Consider the following 20,267-nt stretch of genomic DNA (forward strand, 5'->3'; position numbering starts at 1 on the left):
TCTTTTGAGTTTAGTTACTTGTGCACACTTTAAGTTGTCTGTCAAGGGAGTGTCCACACCTCTCTAAAAAATCCACGGAAGTGCTCGTCCCCTTCGTCGGTCAGAGAGAGGATAAACCACACAGACAGATTTCAACCACAAGGAACCTTTGCAACTGAATAAAGTTGGGTTGTTTTTAGTTCTTCTTTGGAATTGTGATGTTTAAGGGGAGACACTACAGGTGAATAGGGTAAAAAAATTGAAATAACAGATCTCACCATGAAACTTCCCAAGTTTATCACCTACATTTAGACAAATATTTTTTGTATTACAAGTTTTGTCAAATTCTATGTTTAAATATGTAAATGAGGCAATATCTGATGAAATATGCGCTAATTTGCATACATTTCCAGAACCAAAATCTGAAAAATGGATAAAGCCCCTTTCAAAATTCTTGTTTTATTTTGTTGACATATTAGAGTCAGAAGTTTTTACAGAGGGGATTTTGGATATCTCTTTTTATCACTTTGTAAATGAGAAAATACTGTCACCAGCCCTAAAAAATCCAATTTCGCCATGTTTTTAGGAATAAAATGTTGTATAAATCAGGCTCTGAATGATATATCAACAATCCCCCTTGGTTGCGGATACGGAGGAAACAACAATTTTTGAAGCCTACATAATTGTTCAGGAGAGAGCGAGCTTTACAATGATACCTGACATGACATGGGTCAGACAACAAGCACAGCACAGTATGTCACAGTAGCTGTTAACTTTTGGCAAATTTAGGAGAAATCTACTGACGAAAGAGACAAAATGATGTAAAATAACCACCTTAATGTGGATTTTCTACCATTTTGTTAGATTTTTCTGACAGAATACATATCAAGGAAGAAAAATCTCAAAATTGATCAGTGCATGTGTGTTTTTGCCTGTAGTGTCTCGCCATAAAAATGTATAAAATGTTTCTTAAAAAGTCAAGATAAAAATAATTGCTTGCATGCGGGGGCGACTTGAAGAGGCGCTGGGCATCAGGTTTCCTCTCAGTTTATAAGTTCAGGCTCAGAACAAATCATTCTCATATGAAGGGATTTCATGATATCGTACAGAAAAAGGTCAAAAAAGATCTCCCCGTATTTTCTGTCACCTCCTCTGCTCCAACACATAAGACCTGCGATGTTGATGTGTTGTTATGAGCCTGACAGGTGAGAGCTGTTGGAGTGAGACGCTCTGTTTCAACACGGAGAATAGTAAAGAGTGTGAAGCTGGACAGATGCCAGACTCCTAGAGCACACATGGTAGAAGCATTGACTTTTTAGCTCCATTTATTTAGCAATCTCTCTCTCTCTCGCTCTCTTTCTGTCTTAGCTTCTGTTTTAATAGCTTGCATAGCGTAGTGCGCCGGCTACCTTTTTCCCCCTGCCTGGTAACTCAATTTGAGAATGACTCACTGTTTTAAGTCCTCACAGAACCACATTCTTAGACTTGGCAGAGGGCTGACTTATGAAGTAACATGGGGGACAGATTCCAGCCCCGCCGGTCCTCAGGCAGGTCTAAGAGCGCAGCACACAGAGGGGAACCTCACCACGACTAACTAATCTGTTTGAGTTGTGGGAGACCACAGGGTGTTAGTGTAAAGGAACTAATTGCTGTTTAAAATTCCTGCTGTGATTACATTCATCAAATATTATGACGTATGTCAGAAGCCCTGAGCTGAATAACACTGAAATGAAAAATGTTTGGTAATAAAAATGCTGCAACTCATTTGTTTTTATTATAGCTAATTGGAGCTGCGTTAAAATCATTATGTAAATTCAATTAAGAACATTTGATTTGGTCTCTCCAACACTGATACGAGGCTTTGATCCCCATCTTAGAAATAGTTTTTATGTACGTAGCCCTACAGTATGTCAGCAGCAGTTTTCATTTGATCTTTAGGGTTTTCCTCCAAAAGCTTCTACTGTATTTGCCTTCAAATGTCAGTCCAGTTCCAGAGTTTTGTTCAAAGCAGCAAATCTAAAGCTGGACTGAAGATTTGGGGTTAAGCATCATACCTCATGTATTTGTCTTGTTCTACAATCCTTTCACTGTTATATTGAATTCTTACTCATTTATTTTTAAACCTCCACGCTGGCGACAGTCAAGGCCAGAGCGCTGTCCATCTGTCCTGTCATTGGTTCGTCCATCCTATTGTCATGAACTCAGTCTCTCAGTGACACGGTGATGGAATTCCCATCAAGCATTCATTGGTCCCAGTGATGGAGTGATTAGCTCTTGGTGGTCAGAGGTTGAGCTCTCGGATATGATTTCTCAAGGCCACCTTCAGGAAATGTCTTGTGACTGGCCCGGATGGTGTGTGTCCAAGTCTGTTAACGGACGGTCCAGCTGAGCTGGATGAGCCTCTCCAGAGGATCTTAAACTTAAGTCTACAAACCGTTAGGATCCTGGTCCTGTTGAAAACATCAGGTCTTGTTCCGGTACCTAAAGTAGGCTAGGGCAACCAGCTCAGGGCTCCAAGCTAACCTTATCACCGGTTGCACTGCTGTGGCCAACTCTGTCAGCTGGTCGCAGAAGCACGTGATTTGGTGGCACCTTTAAAAATAAAAATAAAAACGTCTGCGAGGAGAGTCTGAGGCTCCATCTTCCTAAATTACGTTGAACAAAATGATGTCAAGATTCATCATTCATGGTTTTTTGAAAGCAAGTAAAAACCTAAAACATGAGAACGCTGCAGAGCGCCATGGTAACCACACCTTCACACACACCTGCATGCACTCGGCCAAAAAGGAGCAGCAGAATGGGAATAAATGATATTCCTAACTGTGTGTGTTACTCATATGCCATTTTATGTGTAAGTTTATTGGTGGATTTAAAACATAGCAGTGTGATGTGATGTCATGATGTTGAGGGAGAGGGAGCTGGGCTCCTGGAGGTCTCCGGCCCGGTGAGACTCCTGGCTCTGTTGAAGCTAAATCTGCCAATTACATTACAGAGGCTCAGACTGTTGACTGACTGTTGCTTCAACTGCAGGAGCTGAAGCCTAATTGCATTAACTGGGTAACAAGATTAAAGTTGACTGTGGTGAATGGGCCACTTTGCTCTTTGCACACAATGCACATGTCATTCCACAACCACAGGTAAGTTTAGTGTCTCAGTCTCAGCACTTACATTCTGAAAAACAAACAATCACAGATCAGACTGACTGAGGCAGTGAAGGAAAAAAATATCAACTACAACACAGTACATATTCAACCATGTGTAATAACTCAAAATCTCAAAAAGAGATATTGGCATATTCATTGTTGTGTCCTCCAACACAAAAGAGATGGTCATGGGCCACCCAAAAAACATGGAACACAATACCATACCATATACGTGCTCTGCCTGCTTTAAGTTCTTTCACAAAGCAGCTGAAAACATGGCTACAAGACAACCAAGTTTGCACTCATCCTTTATAACTTGATTTTTTAAAATGTATTTATTATTGAAAACAGACCAGACCTGTGACCTGTACGCTTGTGCAAAGGGCATTGTGCAATTTAACCAGCATTAGCACTTTGAAAGCGAGCAACGTGAAATAACAAACAGTGCAATAGGGAAACGTGCAATTCACAAAGCACTTTAAAACCAAATGAAGCAATATTCTTCAAGCACTGAGCACTTCATCTAGCACTAGTAGCACTTTGCACTTTTTACAAACTCAACAAGATGGAAGATGTCCGGCCTATATTCAATAATTTTATTGCCTTTGTGTTTTTTTTTATTTTTTATATCCTTCTTCATTAACTTTTATCTTATTGTTGCTTTTTCTCTATTAACACCAACCTGCCAATGGGACTGGAGATGGAAATTAGCCCTGGCTATAATCTCATGCATATTTTCATGTAGATGATTATCAATATGTATGTCCTAATAAAAAATCTAAAATCTTAGGGGACTAGGAACACTCTTCAGTCAGTCAACATTCAAGGGAAGGACGTACAGAAAACTGGACTGGTCCCTGAACAGGGCTGACATACTGAAAGCAACAGATCTGGCTCAGGATAAATAAATCCATCATCTATATCTATTAAGATTGTTTGGAGGTGATTAACATGTTTTCATTTATGGTACATGCCTCAAATGGAGCCTGAAGGGAGGAACTTAGAAAGTATTCTGAACTGAATGGAACTGAGAATTGTCATTGCACATGACGTTGGGCAAATACAAATGATGGTGAAGGGGAAACTTTGCATCTTGCACAATGTAGACGCTGTTGTCTTAACCTATGCATAAAACACTCAGTTAGTTCACCTTGATTAATTTGTTGTTTTAACATTTGCCTAGATGCCATTTGTCTTCAGCGCAGCAAATGTGCTGAAAGGTCAACCAGAGGTGGACTTCCCTCCCTGGACGCCCACAGACTGTTATAAATGTCTGGCTGAAAGGAAGAGGGTGGTGCTCACATTAGACCGGCCACTTCCTCAACCTATTAGAAAAAAGCGTTCAACAAATAATTGAGAATAAAGTTAACATGCGCTCAAGATGGACTGAGATAAGATAAGACAGAAGAAGGGAAAGAACATTTTATAAGGATAGAAAAATATTATTGTACCCCTGCTATTTTAATTGTTTCCATCACATGTAGATGTGGTATGAGTCCGTAGGGACACTATGACTGTGTAAATCAATTTTACTAAATACAGTAAAATCTATAAATCAAAAAAAAAAAAAAAAAAGTCTGGAAAAAGTAGTGACCTGTGAAACTGATACTGCAGGAAGCCTGTGTAAAGATTTGTCAATGAGTTCCTCAGGTGTGTTTGGTTTAAAGGAAATTTCCATTTGTTGGACATAGATGTGTTTTTTAAAATAAACACTGTCTTTCTTACCAAGAATGTGATGAATAGATTGGCCCCAGTTCCATATCGCTGCGTGATGTATGGAGCAAGAAGGAGGAAGCTATTACCGTACTAGAGTCTAGATTACTGTAATTTAGGAAGACGCTAACTTGGCTGTGTCCAAAGCTTCCTCTAGAATGTCCAAAAATAAATGGTCAGATATGAACTGTTGTGTTAACATTTCTTGACTAAAAATGCTTTAGAAGCTCAGCATCCATGCACTTCAATGGGGCAGCAAAGAATAGCAACTTCACGGTCATTGGACAAATGCTGTGATTTTGTCCCTCCCAAGGACACTCAGCATCTCTGGGGGTGCATGGAGCAGTGGGCGGGGCCTGGGCGCTGGTCTACTGCATGATGATTGGAGGATTTGTCTAAAAGCTGAATTCCTTTTTGATTGACAGCTATTTTGAAACATTCACCGGCATTTTCGAGTTTGGTCCCATTGCAGACTTTGCAAGTGAAGTCGAGAGACAAACTGCCGCTCATTGTAGCTCTTTTCTTGGTATTTGCTTGGTGATATAGCCCATTTCCATTGTACAGATCACACACTGTAAATAAAACACAATTAAAGCATTTCCTTCTTTTAGTTTATCATCATTCCCACATTTCCTGGTTGGATTTTATGATGTAGGCCGAAAATGAGCTTCTACTCTTTGAAAAACCAACAGCCGCCACTGAAGCTAATATGTATCCTGTACACAAGAGGAGTTTGGGGGGAGTTAAAGTGCTTCCTGGCTCTGCTTCCCTGTTTAATACGCTGCAGAAGATGATCAGGAATTGAATTAAATGAATTAGCCCTGAATGAAATCCCTGTTCCTCGAGTGGAGCTTCCTTTGGAACATCCTTTGACTGTCTAAGTCTCTCCAGGCATTGAGCTCTTCACATCACAATCCCTCCTCCGAGTGGCTCCAAAACTCACAGGATACATTTGAATCAATGATGATGACTTTAAAATTCCATCAGATTAAGCACAGCTCTCTCTGTGTTTCCATACACTCCTCTATCTCCCTCTTAGACTTTTCATGCTTCCAACACTTCCCATGGCTGGTGGCATTGAGCAGAGGAAGTGTGAGCGGGATGACATATTGGTTTTCATGACAGGCCCGTAAACTTTTGAAGGTGATTTAACAGCAAAGAGGCCCCTCTTGGATTACAGTGTGGGAAGTGGGTTCAGCCCAACCAGAGGCGTTGAAAAGAAGTCTTTTTTCCAGTGGCTCTGTCGGTGTAATCCCGTTTTTTTCCCCCACTCTGTTTTTCTCACACATCATCATTCACTGTTTAAAAAGAAAGAGCTTTCTCATTGTCTTTTTGTCTTATTCGTCCACATGAATTATCCACGCCAGCTCGTATTGTTTTCTTTTCTGCTGGAAGTTTTTTTGCTGGAAATCAGATAACTCAGGTCGGTTTCCTCAGCCACTGACCTTTCTTCTCGGGGAATCAGACTGGTTTCTTCTCCTTCCGTAGATCTTGAGTGTCCTGTTAATTCCTGCTGCTCAGAGGTATAACAACAGGTCACTGTGTACAAAGAAAAGCCTGAATAAGCCTCCTCAATGTACTAACCCCACCATTAATTTACTCGGGCTGCTCGCCCATTCAAATCTGCTTCACTCGCAAAAAAGGCCCTGATTGTGCGTTTTGAGTGGTTAGCTGAATTAGTGAGTCGGGGAAATGTCAGCCCGTATCCTGGGACTTTATTAGCTTCTCAAACTAAGGCTATGTTGTGTATACCTGCAGCCTTTTCTTCCTCTAGAAATAAAACTCTTAGGCCCTTTTCCACTACACAGTTACAGCTCAACTCAACTCGACTCGACTCAGTTTAGTCATTTTCCATTACAGCTGAGTACTTCATAGTACCTCCTCAACATGGGTGGGGTCGTCATAGCCACTTTTTTCAGTAACCAGTAATTTAGAAGTTACTGTTTTCCCCGTTATAACGCAGTTACAGTATTGTTACGGACAATAAAATGACTTGATCCAATAGGTCCTGTCACAAACTATTACTCCCGTTACAGTTACATTGTGTAGGAATTACTCCCATCTAGCATTGCAGTTGTATATCACAAGCAACTCAATCGTATTTTTCATGCTGCATTCACATGAAATTAGGCAGACGGCAGACGGACGACGGACGACAGCCGCTGCACGTAACGGCATAAACAAGCCTCTATGTAAACAAGTGGTCCGTCAGCACGAGGCAAAACAATACACATGACAATATGTTGTCATGGCGATGTCGTATTGTTTACTTGACCCACGTTTTACCGGCTTTCTCTCGACTTCTGTGACTAAAATGACATCTGGTTTGTTACCGACGGCCGTCTGCCCAACTGCACGTGAATGCAGCATCAGTGTAACGCTCCATTCCTCCTCACTGCGTTACCACGGTGACTTTTCACAGACGCCACCTCGACCTGAGCCGACAGCTCCGGTGTCTCCGCTGAGTTTCCGTGGTTTCCTACCGTCACGCTGCCACTGAACGTAAAAACATGGCGACACCACATGGCAGCCAGCACCGAGCTTACCCGCTCCATGGAGATATGAATGATATGAACGGCTAATTCAGAGCTGAAAGGAACACTTCAGTTTGTTGATGGGGATGATAATGAAAAACATACTTTTGAACGAAATAATCGATTTTTGTGAATAGATAACCGGAGAAGTTACACAATGTCCCTTTAAATGTTACACACATTTTGCTTCAGTCCATCAACTAGTTAGAAAAAAGCCGTTTTTCTGGAACTAACCAACTCACCCAGTATCTGAGTGAGAGAGTTGTCAGTAATACTGAGTGAGTTGGTTAGTTCCAGATAGATAGGGGGTTAGGGGGGCGAGTCCAAGTCATTTGACATATATGAGCATTTTATAAAATTAATCCTGGTTATTTTACTTTTTGAGGAACGTATAACTAATTACTTTTTACTTTTAGTAATGTTCCCAACGCTGGTCATAGCATGGCTGCTATACAGCCACTCTGTCTAGCTCTCTTTTTTTTCTATCCTCTCGTCAGCCACCAAACACACTCGTCTGCCTCTTGTCGACAGACCACAATGTGGTTTTCTGCACAGCAGCCATGTAACTCATGTGAAAGAATAACAATAGTGACAGTACAGTTCAGTTGGCGCTGCTGCCGGTGTGTTTTAAAAAATCGTGGGTTTGATTCTAGTGTCGGACGTCGTGCTCGTGATTCTTCCAGTGACAACGCTCCAGTTAATCAATGGAAGGTTGGTTGACATCACATCTTAGCACCAGATACCAAAAAGTACCAGGTCCCACTCCCAGGTACTATCTCTAGTGGAAAATCAAAGTCCAGTCGAGCCGAGTAGCGCTAAAGGGTCATAGTTCAGAGCTGTAGAAACCTCTGTTTAAAGTGATGATCTGATCTGAGAGCTGTTTAAGCCTAAACCAATTTAAACACAGGGACAGCCATGTTTTTTTTTCTTTCCCTTTTTTATAAGGGCTGTTGGAAAATATTTGAGTCTCGTTATGAAAGGATTTGACATTAAGAGTAAAACACTTAATTTTTCCCATTTCCCGTCATTGACAGGACTGGCACGACATCAAAACAACCAGAGAGGATTTAATGAAATGAGTTACTGTGCATGTTTCATTTTATTTGGCTTCTAATGGAATGATGAATGAAGACTTAGATATCGCACTGTGCTTCGAGTGGAACAGTAGTTGTACAGTTTGATATGTTGTTTGCACTGATGGTATAGTGTTTCCACTCTAAAGCATCCTGGCTTCTGAAGAGGCTGTAGATGCAAACGTTCATGACTCTTCCTCCTCTTCAAAATAAATGATATGTTGGAAATTTGGCCAGATGTGCCGGTTCATCCTCCAACTGCCAAAGTAATATTAGGCCCAGAGTTTCCATGTGACTTTTCATATTTTGCATGCTGGCTTTTCTTCACATTTGACATTTTCTCATAGCATGACATCAGGCTAGCACGGAGCCAAAGAAATCACAGGAAGCTCTCAACCATGACTTCACGTTTAACAAGGGAATAAAGTTTTAAGGACTTCATGGGAATGGTGGAGCTGTCTCCTATATAGTTAGTACTGTATGCAGAGGATGCGGATGAAGAGTGAGACTCTTTGTCTAAAACTTTGTCTCAGTGAGTTTTTTTTTCTTTCTTCTGAACTCTGAACTCACTATTGGTGCTATTAGAGTTTATCACATGTAGATGTAGCGACAGCAAGGAGAGATGGCTTCCATTTCAGTTTTTTTCGGCTCATGTCAGCCGTCTCCCACAGAAAGCCATCTATCCTCAGGGAGGGGAGGGGTCGGGGCGGACAACAAATACTGAGAAGACCTGATAGGTCAGGTTTACAAAGAAGAAGAGGTGTTTTCCCTCTATATGACGGAGAGAAATGCAAACGGTCTTTGATTTCTACACTGAATAACTGTGACTGAAAATCTTTGGGGGTGTGGAAATGAATTTGCAAAAGCTGCTTCAATTTTCTGTTGGCACTTTTCTTTGGATTAAACCCCCTCACATCAGGATTGAATGAGTTTTTGCATAATGACGACTGAGATCTCAAACTGGCTTGGAAGTAGTTACTCCAATGACAAGTGTGAGTAGCAGTTTATTTTAGAAATTAGGCTTTAGAGAGGATGGAATGTCCCCGGTGGTCCTATGAATACATGCTGCTGTCATTTAGTCTGAATAGTTGAGTCTAGCTTGTTGGAAGCAGGTGGATGCTCCTGTTGCTCTGTTTGTGTTCCACCTCCAACTTGAACTGCTGCTGCCTGTAGTTTAAATCAGTATGTACCTAAAGATGTATTTATTAAACATGACTGTATCAGATCTAACATCACTACAGTAATTTCTTGGAGGTAGTGACAGATTAGGTTTGACGACTTGTCACATTCATCTTCAGAAATGGATTTCCACACATCCTATGTAGCTACAGTTGAGCAGTGTATCCTGCAGCAGGCCGCTGGGACCCCATACTGTGGACAATGAAACGCTCACCACTGACTACATTTATCTTCCTGGACCAAAACTGGCTCAGCTTCCTGATTTGTTCCTGGCTCTGTGTGCTTTCTCTTTCTTTCAGAGTATTTTTATCATTTCACAGACACGGTTGGGAGTTGGACCGGGTGTCTCCTGCTTTTTTGGGTGGGCTCGATGTGCCCATATGGGACATGTTCACAACACTCACCCACCAGAGCTTTTTTTTTTTTTTACTTTTTATATTCTTGGCTTGTCGCTGTGTTTACTGATTTGATAGTGGAGCCTGTTGAACAGCTTTTTGGCTTCTTTGAGCTATTCCAGCATGTTTTTCAAACTGTCTTATAAACGTACATGTTTAAGTTTATTGTGGGGTGGAACAAGTAAATAGCAGATGGAGGAAACTGAACTAATCTTTTATGGGCAGACACACACAGTGAGAGATTTGGAGAAGGAAATACAAATGTGGCACTAAATTGTCAATAATTGGACTTAATCTTGATGCTAGCTGCCATTAAAACTTTTTTTATGTTTTATATTTAGTCTACAGAAATCAGTAGACATCTTGATATGTTTGAAGTTGCTATAATAATGCTCAGAATTTATCTCAACACACAGTTTTAAGACTTAAAGCCTTTGCCGACTTGTCCTACAATAACTTATACACACATTCACTTAGAGGGACAATAGTGTGTCATATCTGCCCTGCCATATAACATATTCAAAAACACAAACACACTTCACGGTGTGTGAAGGAGCCACAGTGATGATGTCATGTCATGCATACTGAATTAGAGCTGAAATGTGGAAATGAATAAATAAATTCAGAAATACTTTTTCTACTGTACTTGCATGAACTGACAAGTGGGTAACATTTTATAATACTGTAACACACAGTTAAAAATGTTTTACTCATCATAAGCACTAACTGTATTTATAAACTACAAACTAATGAGTATTCATGCGTTATTAATGAAGAATTCAGTATTTATTCATGCTTAACTAATGCTTAATAGTGTGTGTTTATTATAAAGTGTTACCAACAAGTGGACTAGAAGTATGTAACAAGTCAACTTCTGATTATATATTTAAGTTTGCATATAGTGTACTCTAAAAAAGAGTACTTTCATAAACTAAAAGGTGGGCTTGAAGTATATAACCAGTACTTGTAAGCTCACTTAAAATATAGTTGACAGCACTGCAAAAAATCAAATATCTTACCAAGAATATTTGTCTTATTTTTAGTCAAAATGTCATTTCTAGTCAAAACTAATCTCATTATACTTAAAATAAGACTCATCACATTAAAAAGCAGCTTGTTTTTAGACACCTTTTCCTTCTTTCAAGCATATTTTCACTTAAAATAATCTGATAGTGGAGCAAGTTTTTCTTCCTTATTACAAGCACCAAAAACCTGCTTTCACTGGCAGATTTTTCTACTTATTTCAAGTGAAAATGTGTTTGAAACAAGTGAAAATTATCTAAAAACAAGTTAATTTTTAGGTGATGAGTCTTATTTTAAGTGGAAAGGGATTGTTTTGACAAGAAATGAGACATTTTGACAAGAAATAAGACAAATATTCTTGGAGAGATTTTGAGTTTTTGCAGTATACTTGCGGTACAAATTACAGCTCAAAGTTTTTACTCTCACACTTACATCATGTAAACTAAAATTGGCCAATTTTGGCCTATGAAGTATTTAAGTAGTACGCTTATACCACATATACCACTAGTACGATGATATTGGTATTCTTACCAGGGGAAATCTACTTAAACTTTACTCGAGTTTACTTAATAAAACAAACTTGAGGTGTACTTCTGTTTTGTTGGGTTAACCCGACAAAAGACACATTTGCTCTGGCCACTGCGGTGTTTAGAAAGGCAACCGGAGAGGCAGGGCAATCTGAGAGAGCCGGGGCTGTGTTGAGATATTCTCAGAAATTCCACAGGTTATTCCTGGATCCACATGCATGGGCCTGAGATAGTCTGAAGGTGACAGTCCACCTTCCCACCACATCATTTACGCTTTGTAACATAAAAGGTCAAGTAAACTGAGAATAAAGTGGACATTACTATGATTGATTACGAAGGTTTAGAATTGCACATGCGGGGATTAAAGCCGCCGGCTGCAGGACTCAAGTGGAAGATTTGGGCGCCTTTGTCGGTGTACTCTTTGTTTACTATATGTTATTTGATGGTTTAGGCAAAGTGTGCCAAGCATTTGGTTGTGTAATTGCCTTGAATACTGTACATGCAAGAGCCGGTGTTGAGTAAATGAGTGGATCTCATAGGAGCAGGAAAAGGGGGAACGCCCATGACTTTGCATGTTGGCATGAAATATAGATCTCCGTTTCCGGCTACATTTACCCAAGTACCCTTGCATAAGCAGAAACAACAGGTGTTAGCAACAGTTAGACAGCATTAAGCCCAGCAGAGGAGGAGTCTTGGAATAGACAGTATCAATGTAGTCAAGCAAATTCCCTTTGTGTGTGTGTGTATGTGTGTGTTTATGAGTGTAAAATTTGTTTCATGTTGTGCCTACTGCTTGTTGCACATAAAGCTGTTGCTTCAGTGGCCTCTTGTCAGGCGCCAGTCCATGCGCTATATTTGAACTCCCCTTCCCCCCCCCCAGGCCCCCCCAAAGTGCCTTTGGATCAAGGTGCTTTACAGTATGTCCCTTGGGTGAGCGGCTCCAGCCAACAGGATGTGATGGCAGGCCCAGAATGCAACAGGAATCTTGCTTCCATGTTTGCTTTTCCCCTCGTGCATACAGAGGAGGTTTGAGCTTACCCTTTGGAGAGTGGAACACAACTGCAGAACCGAGTGGAGCAGCAACAAAGAGTTCATTATGCAGAACCATTCTCAGGGCAGAAAGCTCATAAATTATACAACTGCTGGTGCTTTCATGTGTAACATGTAAACACTTTAAAGTTACTGTCAGTGCCTGTGGTAATGGAGTGTTTAAAGGGATAGTTCACCCAAAATTCAAATTTCACTCATTATCTACTCACCCTCATGTTGACTAAGAGCTGTGAGAATTTTCAGAGTCCTCCGTCCATTCTCTGAGTTACGGGGGGGTCTGCACAGCAGTATTTGTCCATATAATGGTTGTCAATGGATACCAACTTTCTTCGTCCAAAAAGACACACCTAAAAACATCCAAATACGTCCATACTGCTCATCTGTGATGTCCCTCTTGTATTGAAGCCCCGACATGAGAAATTGTTCCGCCGGTCAGTGCAAATCACGTGAGATTTGCACTGACACAGGAAGAGCAGTGAACTGAGACACTGGGAGCTTCCACTACAAACAAGCTTAAAATATAGACTTATTAAATTTTTTTTGGAACAATTTCTCATGTCGGGGCTTCAATACAAGAGGGACATTACAGACGAGCAGTATGGAGGTATTTGGATGTTTTTTGGTGTGTCTTTTTGGACGAAGAAAGTTGGTATCCATTGACAACCATTATATGGACAAATACTGCTGCGCGGACCCCCCCCCCCCCCCCGTAACTCAGAGAAGGAACGGAGGACTCTGAAAATTCTCACAGCTCTTAGTTGACATGAGGGTGAGTAGATAATTTGAGAAATAATTTTAGAAATTTGAATTTTGGGTGAACTATCCCTTTAAGTAATAGTGCTGCTTTAAACTCAAATCCTTCCTGCTCGCATAGATGTCAATGATTAATGATATGTCTGCTTACAATTAACAAATGTAATAGAAATCTATGCGTAAGAATCTTCTGGTTTTGAGGTAGCAGGAGGGCAGAGGGGGGACAGGGACATGGCAGGGGATGGGGGGTTCTGGAGGGGAGATGTGAGGCAAAGATAGACAGCTAGATGAAGGCAGAGGGACAGGTGCGTACTGGTGTTCTAAAAACAACAGGAAGTTTGTTACTGCAGTTTGGCATGATGATGTGACCACTTAAAACCATAGACACATCAGCTGCCATGACGCAACACGGGGGGGCAAGTCAGGTGCTCTGGATCAAAAACCACACATTTAATTATCCAGTTAAATCAGAACAAATATTGTGAGGGAAAGATTGACATGACTGTCCAAAGCAAATCTATAAATGTCTTTTGTATTCAAATACATTGTCACAGAAAGTGTAGATCATTAGGAGTTACTGTACCTTCTTAAGACATTACAATCTGCAGGGAAGAAAGAATCCCACTCACTGTTCATCACTCACAGATCATCAGGCAGAATACATACAAAAAAAACTCATCCAAAGTTCAGAAAACAAAAAAATAACTCTAAATCAGATCATAACTTGGTGTGACCACTTTGTCTTTAAAACAGCACCAGTTCTTGCACACAACAGTTCTTCAAGCTTCTTGACTGGCAGCTTGTTGAAGCGTCTTGGAGAACTTGCCATAGTTCTTCTGTCTCAGTGTCTTCTGTCTCTTCATGTAATCCCAGACTGACTCCATGATGTTGACATCAGGACTCTGTGGGGGGCTCAACCATCTGTTGCAGGACTCAGTCTTCTTCCTGTTAATTAAAATAGTTAATGTTTGTCATTGTCATGCTGCTGGGATGGTATTGCATAAAGGACACAAATTTAAACATCTGAAGTGCTTAAAACTTTTGCACTGTACTCTATATAAATATAGATAAAGTGTGTATAATATTTAAAGACAGAAGAAAGTTTTCCGCTGTTTGAGAAAATGTCAAATTTATATCTTTATGTCATCATCTGGAGCTCTGAACCCCAGCTTCACTCTTATTATTTCCACTTACTTACTTGAGTTGTCCATAAAAGCCTCTCTTCTTCCACTGACCTGTCTCTGTTCCTTGTTCCAACTGCTTTTCATTGTTTTACGATAGTTCAAAGTGGATATATTGAGCTGAACCCATCTGAGGAGCGACAGGATGAAATGGGCTGTTTGATTTGACATTTCACAGAGCAGATTTATCACTTGTGATTTTCTCCACCTTGCTGCCACTGACCTAACAACGTCTTCACTGACCTCTGTCTTGATTCAGCAGTTAGTGACTCTCTCAGTCTCTCTGAGCTTGTGGAAAGGTCAGGCAGTAAATTGGTTTTTGTGAATGGTCTATTTTACTGTGCTGAGTGTGAGTCATGGTCTGAGCCCGGCTGTCTGTTCCTCCAATAAAAATCCACATCGAGGTATTTTATAAAATAAGATTTCTCACGAGGCCTCCATAAGTGACACCTGTAATGTTACTGTATAATTTCTATAATGGGTCCTGAAAAGCAGTTCCAGCTTAAAGAAGAATTCCGGCCATTTTTGACCCCTAACTCATTTTCAGGGGGAGCAAAAAACGCAACTAAAATTGATGCAGGCAAACCAGAGTTACACCATAGCTAGACGGCGCTAGCGATAGCAACAACGCTAACCCAGTTCTTTCCACAGCAAACACTCAAAAAACAATCAAATATCTATGGTACATGACTCAAATCCTTACGAGACACCAATGAACTCATATAGTGTACAGTATAAACAGTATAAACTTTGTGTTTTTGCATGTAATCACTCACCTCAGACAGCCGAACTCTGAAACGTCCTGGAAAGACATTACTATCCGATCACAGAGCGCCTGCTCTCCCCGCCACAGAAACAAACACTTTTTCCTTGTTGTGATGATTTATTTACAAAAATAAATGGTTGAGCAGTGCAGTGGTAATGTCCAAAATATCTCCGACCGTTTGTTTTTGTGGCGGGGAGAGCAGGCGCTCTGTGATCGGATAGTAATGTCTTTCCAGGACGTGTTAATACTGTTTAACACTGTTTATACTGTTTATACTGTACACTATATGAGTTCAGTGGTGTGTCATAAGGATTCCAGTCATGTACCATAGATATTTGATTGTTTTTTGAGTGTTTGCTGTGGTTAAAAAAATTGCCCCCATAGGTTAGCGTTGTGGCTATCCCTAGCGCCGTCTAGCCATGGTGTAACTCCGGTTTGTCTGCATCAATTTTAGTTGCGTTTTTTGCTCCCCCCAACACTGGATGGCCATCAGCAAAATGATTTAGGGGTCAAAAATGGCTGGAATTCTCCTTTAAGTTCCACAATTTTTCCACAGTTTGAGGTGCAGTAAGATTATATTGTAGCTATACAGAAATACCTGTCAGGAAGGATTTGTATAAAATGGTGTTTTTCTTTCCATCTGTCTTCACTTGTTTGTTCAGAAAACTCTAAACGCACTCTAACTAATGGTCCGTACCACCGTCTGTACCACAGCAACAGACTGTTTTCGATGCAGGGCCGTGTCTATGGAGACATCACGTGGCGGCGTGCCTTCAAACTTGAACTTGAACATGAGCGGTGCCAGTGTAAATGCCGCTCATGTTCACGTTCATCATTTGTAAACTGAGTCCCTTCAGTTTGGCGTTCCTTCAGCGGAGTAAATAAATACGCCAGGGGAGGTTTTACTGTGTTTTCTGTGATCTCATATCACCTCGTTGCAAATCTCTACACGCAATTCACTTCACGCTAAAACGCACTGCGATGCATTTTTGATGCATAATGGTGAACACAGGTGTCATCATCACAATAACTCATTGTTGTGATTGAATGATGTGATGAAACCAAGGAGGAGGAGCAGCGACAGTCATTTCAAAAGAAATTTGAGCAACAGCAGAGCACCATGTTCTTATTTATTTATATATATAGCCTACATATACAACCTATTCCCACAGTCCACAGACATGTAGCCTACAGTAGGTGGACTGGCCACTCTAAATAGCCCATAAGTGTGAATGTGAGTGTGTGAGCGTTGTTTGTCTCTACATGTTGGACCTATGATAGACTAACAACCTGTCCAGGGTGTACCTCACCCTCACCCTTATGTTAGTGCGCACGTGTGTGTGTAAACATATATATACACATATGTACACACCAGTCCCCTCACCTACTGTCATAAACAGTTTCACTCATAAACACCGTTTGGCATTTGATGCAACTGCTCGGTTTGTAAACACGTATCGCCTGAAAAGGTTGAAATGACTTTGCAGGTTTTGACACATGTGAACCAGGTTTTTTTTTTTTTTTTTTAGAGGCTTTTGTACAGGTGATTATGATATTTACACTATTATTTAATTACGTTACTATGATTAAAATCAACTGCATTTAGAGTTATGAGGGTGATGCTTCTGATGTGAGAATTGCATCAAAGCCATTGAGAAAAAGATAGAAAGATTTGAAATATTCAAACTGTATGTAATGCATATGTTGTCATAAGCTGTGAGTGTTAATGTGTGGCTCTTTTTCTCTTGTCTTGCAGGACCTCCAGTAAGTACACCAGGGCTGTGAGTGACCTGCATGTGGTAAAGTGACTGGTTATCTTCTATTTTGGTGTGAAGGAGGTGAACTGGAAAGTTCTCTCTGCCTTATCTGGATGGAGTGTTGGTCTGTGTCATGGTTCATGGCTCTTTACATGTCATGAACCAAATGTGTTTCATATTTCATGGTTCTAAACTTTTAAAAACGTTTTTAAAACCAGTGGCCTGTCTGAGGCGTACTCAGGGCTATATACAGTATATTAGATCATGATACCAACAGGGGTCAGCCAAAAGCTCAGAACAATCTGAAACCAACTTTTAGACAACAGGAGGTGCCATTATAAACTGATTTTGTCTTTTGTGTGTGAGTGTGTGTGTGCTCAGTCATATTTCACATAAAGAGAAATATCAGTAAGAATGGAGTATCTCACCTCTTTGCTCCCATCACACTTCCTGAGTTGAGAAGACCACATTTCCCACGCACCACGGCCAAATATGCCTTCTCCCACCCCCACCTATTCAGCAGCTTACCAAATGGGAGCCACATGTTTGAGGGTTACTGTGTAATTCAGGTGAAAGGTTCCTTCTGACCTTTAACTTCCCCAAACAGCCCCTGGAGAGCCAGTAGCTAATGGGCAGACACCTCAGTACAGTACGCTGACACTCATCACCTGGTCCTATACCTTCATCCACTGCCACCTGATACAATCAAAACCCTCAGAGCCCTCAGCGCTGAAGTGCTAAAACACTTCTGCCACAGTTCTAATGAAGGAGTATAATAACATCTTTCTTTCTTTCTTTCTTTCTTTCTTTCTTTCTTTCTTTCTTTCTCTCTGCGAAGTCTAATTTTCACTCCAAAGTTGGGTAACACTTTATAATAAGTACACACTATTAAGCATTAGTTAAAGGCATAGTTCAACATTTTGGCAAATTAGCTCTTTGCCATAATCCCTGCAGTCATAGCAGTAGGTTCGTTACCTTTATTTTTCGGTGCAAGCTGTTTTTAGAACAGTGGAGCAGAGCTGTGAGCTGCTCAGAGCTACGCTACAGAGGCTAATGGGATTTCTTAGTTTCCCTCATCAAACTCATCAAATACACAATCCAACAACTGCAAAACGCTCTCATGGACAAGTTGTGACCTGCACATTCACCATGCTATGAAATAATAACAGAACGTTACCAGACAGAGTTGTTTTAGAGGTAAATTCATGCAAAACCGCTGATGCGCGTTCCTATCAGGGGCAGGTTTTCAGCAAGCAGTCTCTGCAATTGCCTTGAAAACAACTCCATCTTGTAACGTTCCGGTATTATCTCATAGCGTGGTGAATGTGCAGGTCACAACTTGTCCACCAGAGTGTTCGAGTTGTTGGATTGTGTATTTGATGAGTTTGATGAGGGAAACCAAGAAATCCCATTAGCCTCCGTAGCGTAGCTCTGAGGAGCTCACAGCTCGGCTCCGCCGTTCTAAAAACAGCTTGCACCGACAAATAAAGGTAACGAACCCACTGCTAAAACTATAGGAATTATGGCAATTGGCCAATTTGCAAAAATGTTGAACTATCCCTTTAAGCATTAATGAATACTGAATTCTTCATTAACGCATTAATACTATTAATATATATTACTATTAATACATACTAATGTATGTAATTTATAAACACAGTTAGGGCTTATCAATGATGAATAAAACATTTTTTACTGTGTTTATAAACTATATGAGTATTCATGTGTTATAAAAGATAAATTCAGTATTTAATGCTTAACTAATGCTTAATAGTGTCTACTTATTATAAAGTGTTACCCAAAGTTGCAATTTGATTAACATCTTTACTCATTTCCTGCCAAAAAACTGTACAATGCATTGATTTCTTATTAGACATATTATATTAAAAGCAGGACCAGCACATGCACGTTGTGCTGCTCTGTGACAAACAAATTCAAATCCTTTACCACAGAGTCGGGACAGCAGCTGGTTTTTACATAATTCATTTCCAGCTCCTCAAACTAAATATTGTTGATAAATAATAAATCCAACCTGTGCAGTAGGTGGACTTGGAGAGTAGAGTAGATTTAAACAATGACTCTCTGTGTTTCAGCAGGGCTCCTTCTGTAGTGTATTACTTGTGTCATTCAGACAGGCTGCAGCTTCATTTCCCCTCATCATGGCTCCTGAGAGAGAACCCACATGTTACCACTCTAACTAAAGTCTAGTTAGCATTGATAGTTATGTATTATATAACTATTGTATGCAACAATTTCTGTATCACACCTACTGCATTACTGTAGTATGTGGTATGAAATTTAGACACAATTCATTGGCCCACAGTACACTAACACCAACAATGAGAATAACCCACAATGCAATAAGAGTTAAAAAGTTAAAGTTAAAGTTATTGTTGCTCTGTTACACTATTAAATGGAAATAGAAACTCTACAATGCCCAACACAACATTATTAAAATCACAAGACAATTAAAACTTAAATGAATGTTGATGGATACTTCCGTCCAGCATCACTGAGGCAGTCATCATTCTCCTCAGTGGAGACTTAATGACTTTTAGGAAAACGTCAAGAGTTCCTGTTTTGACGTCCAGCCAATTAACATTCCACTCTTGACTTGAGAGCGGCGCACACAAGAAGCACCGACGAGTGTTCCGCTCACTTAATAAAACACAACACACCGGACTTTAGTGCTCTTTCTTGTCTTTACAACCTGGACAGAGCGGAAGGCCATTGTGTAGCTCCCGGTGATTTGTTGTTGATAAATTGAACAGTTCCGATATTTCATAATATCCAGATTAACAAGGTTTCCACGTGGGATTTGGATGAAATAAAGAAGGAGGGAGGTAGTAATAATGATAATGATAATTAACTTTATTTCTAGAGCACCTTTCATTCAAGAAATGTAGCAGTTTACAACAGACAGTTTTATTGGCAATAGTTAAGTAAGATATTGTTCTGATCAGGTTTTGTTGTTGATGGTTCACCTGGCAAGACAGAATGAAGGAAATGAAGGAAATAAAGGGAAGTTGCACCCCAAAAAAACAGATTGATTTAGCAACTTTTTCATAGTGCAATGCCAGATTACATATGTAATTCATTAGTTGCCATGAGGTGGATGTTTTGGCAGACTTGGTTCCAGAAGTTGGCACCAGTAACAACTGACAGGTCTATTTCTCCATTATATTGATGGTATT

The 20,267-nt window shown here is 40.3% G+C and overlaps 2 protein-coding genes across 2 annotated transcripts in view; both read left to right on the forward strand.

Annotated features, from left to right (window-relative positions):
- The window catches only part of LOC310998022 (collagen alpha-1(XXV) chain-like), a gene marked incomplete at its 3' end in the record, with an annotated part of 54,206 nt that extends 37,105 nt beyond the window's left edge, over nt 1-17,101 (forward strand). The window contains exon 3 of the mRNA XM_083987906.1: nt 17,073-17,101. Within this exon, the coding sequence (XP_083844032.1) occupies nt 17,073-17,101 (29 nt within the window). The remainder of the gene's footprint in view (nt 1-17,072) is intronic.
- col13a1 (collagen, type XIII, alpha 1) overlaps nt 17,077-20,267 on the forward strand; it is a 56,739-nt gene continuing 53,548 nt past the window's right edge. Inside the window, exon 1 of the mRNA XM_083987609.1 lies at nt 17,077-17,080. The gene's annotated coding sequence lies outside the window, so the exon portion shown is untranslated. The remainder of the gene's footprint in view (nt 17,081-20,267) is intronic.

The sequence above is a fragment of the Trachurus trachurus genome (assembly GCF_905171665.1).
Source record: "Trachurus trachurus genome assembly, chromosome: 15".
In the NCBI taxonomy this organism is placed as follows: domain Eukaryota; kingdom Metazoa; phylum Chordata; class Actinopteri; order Carangiformes; family Carangidae; genus Trachurus; species Trachurus trachurus.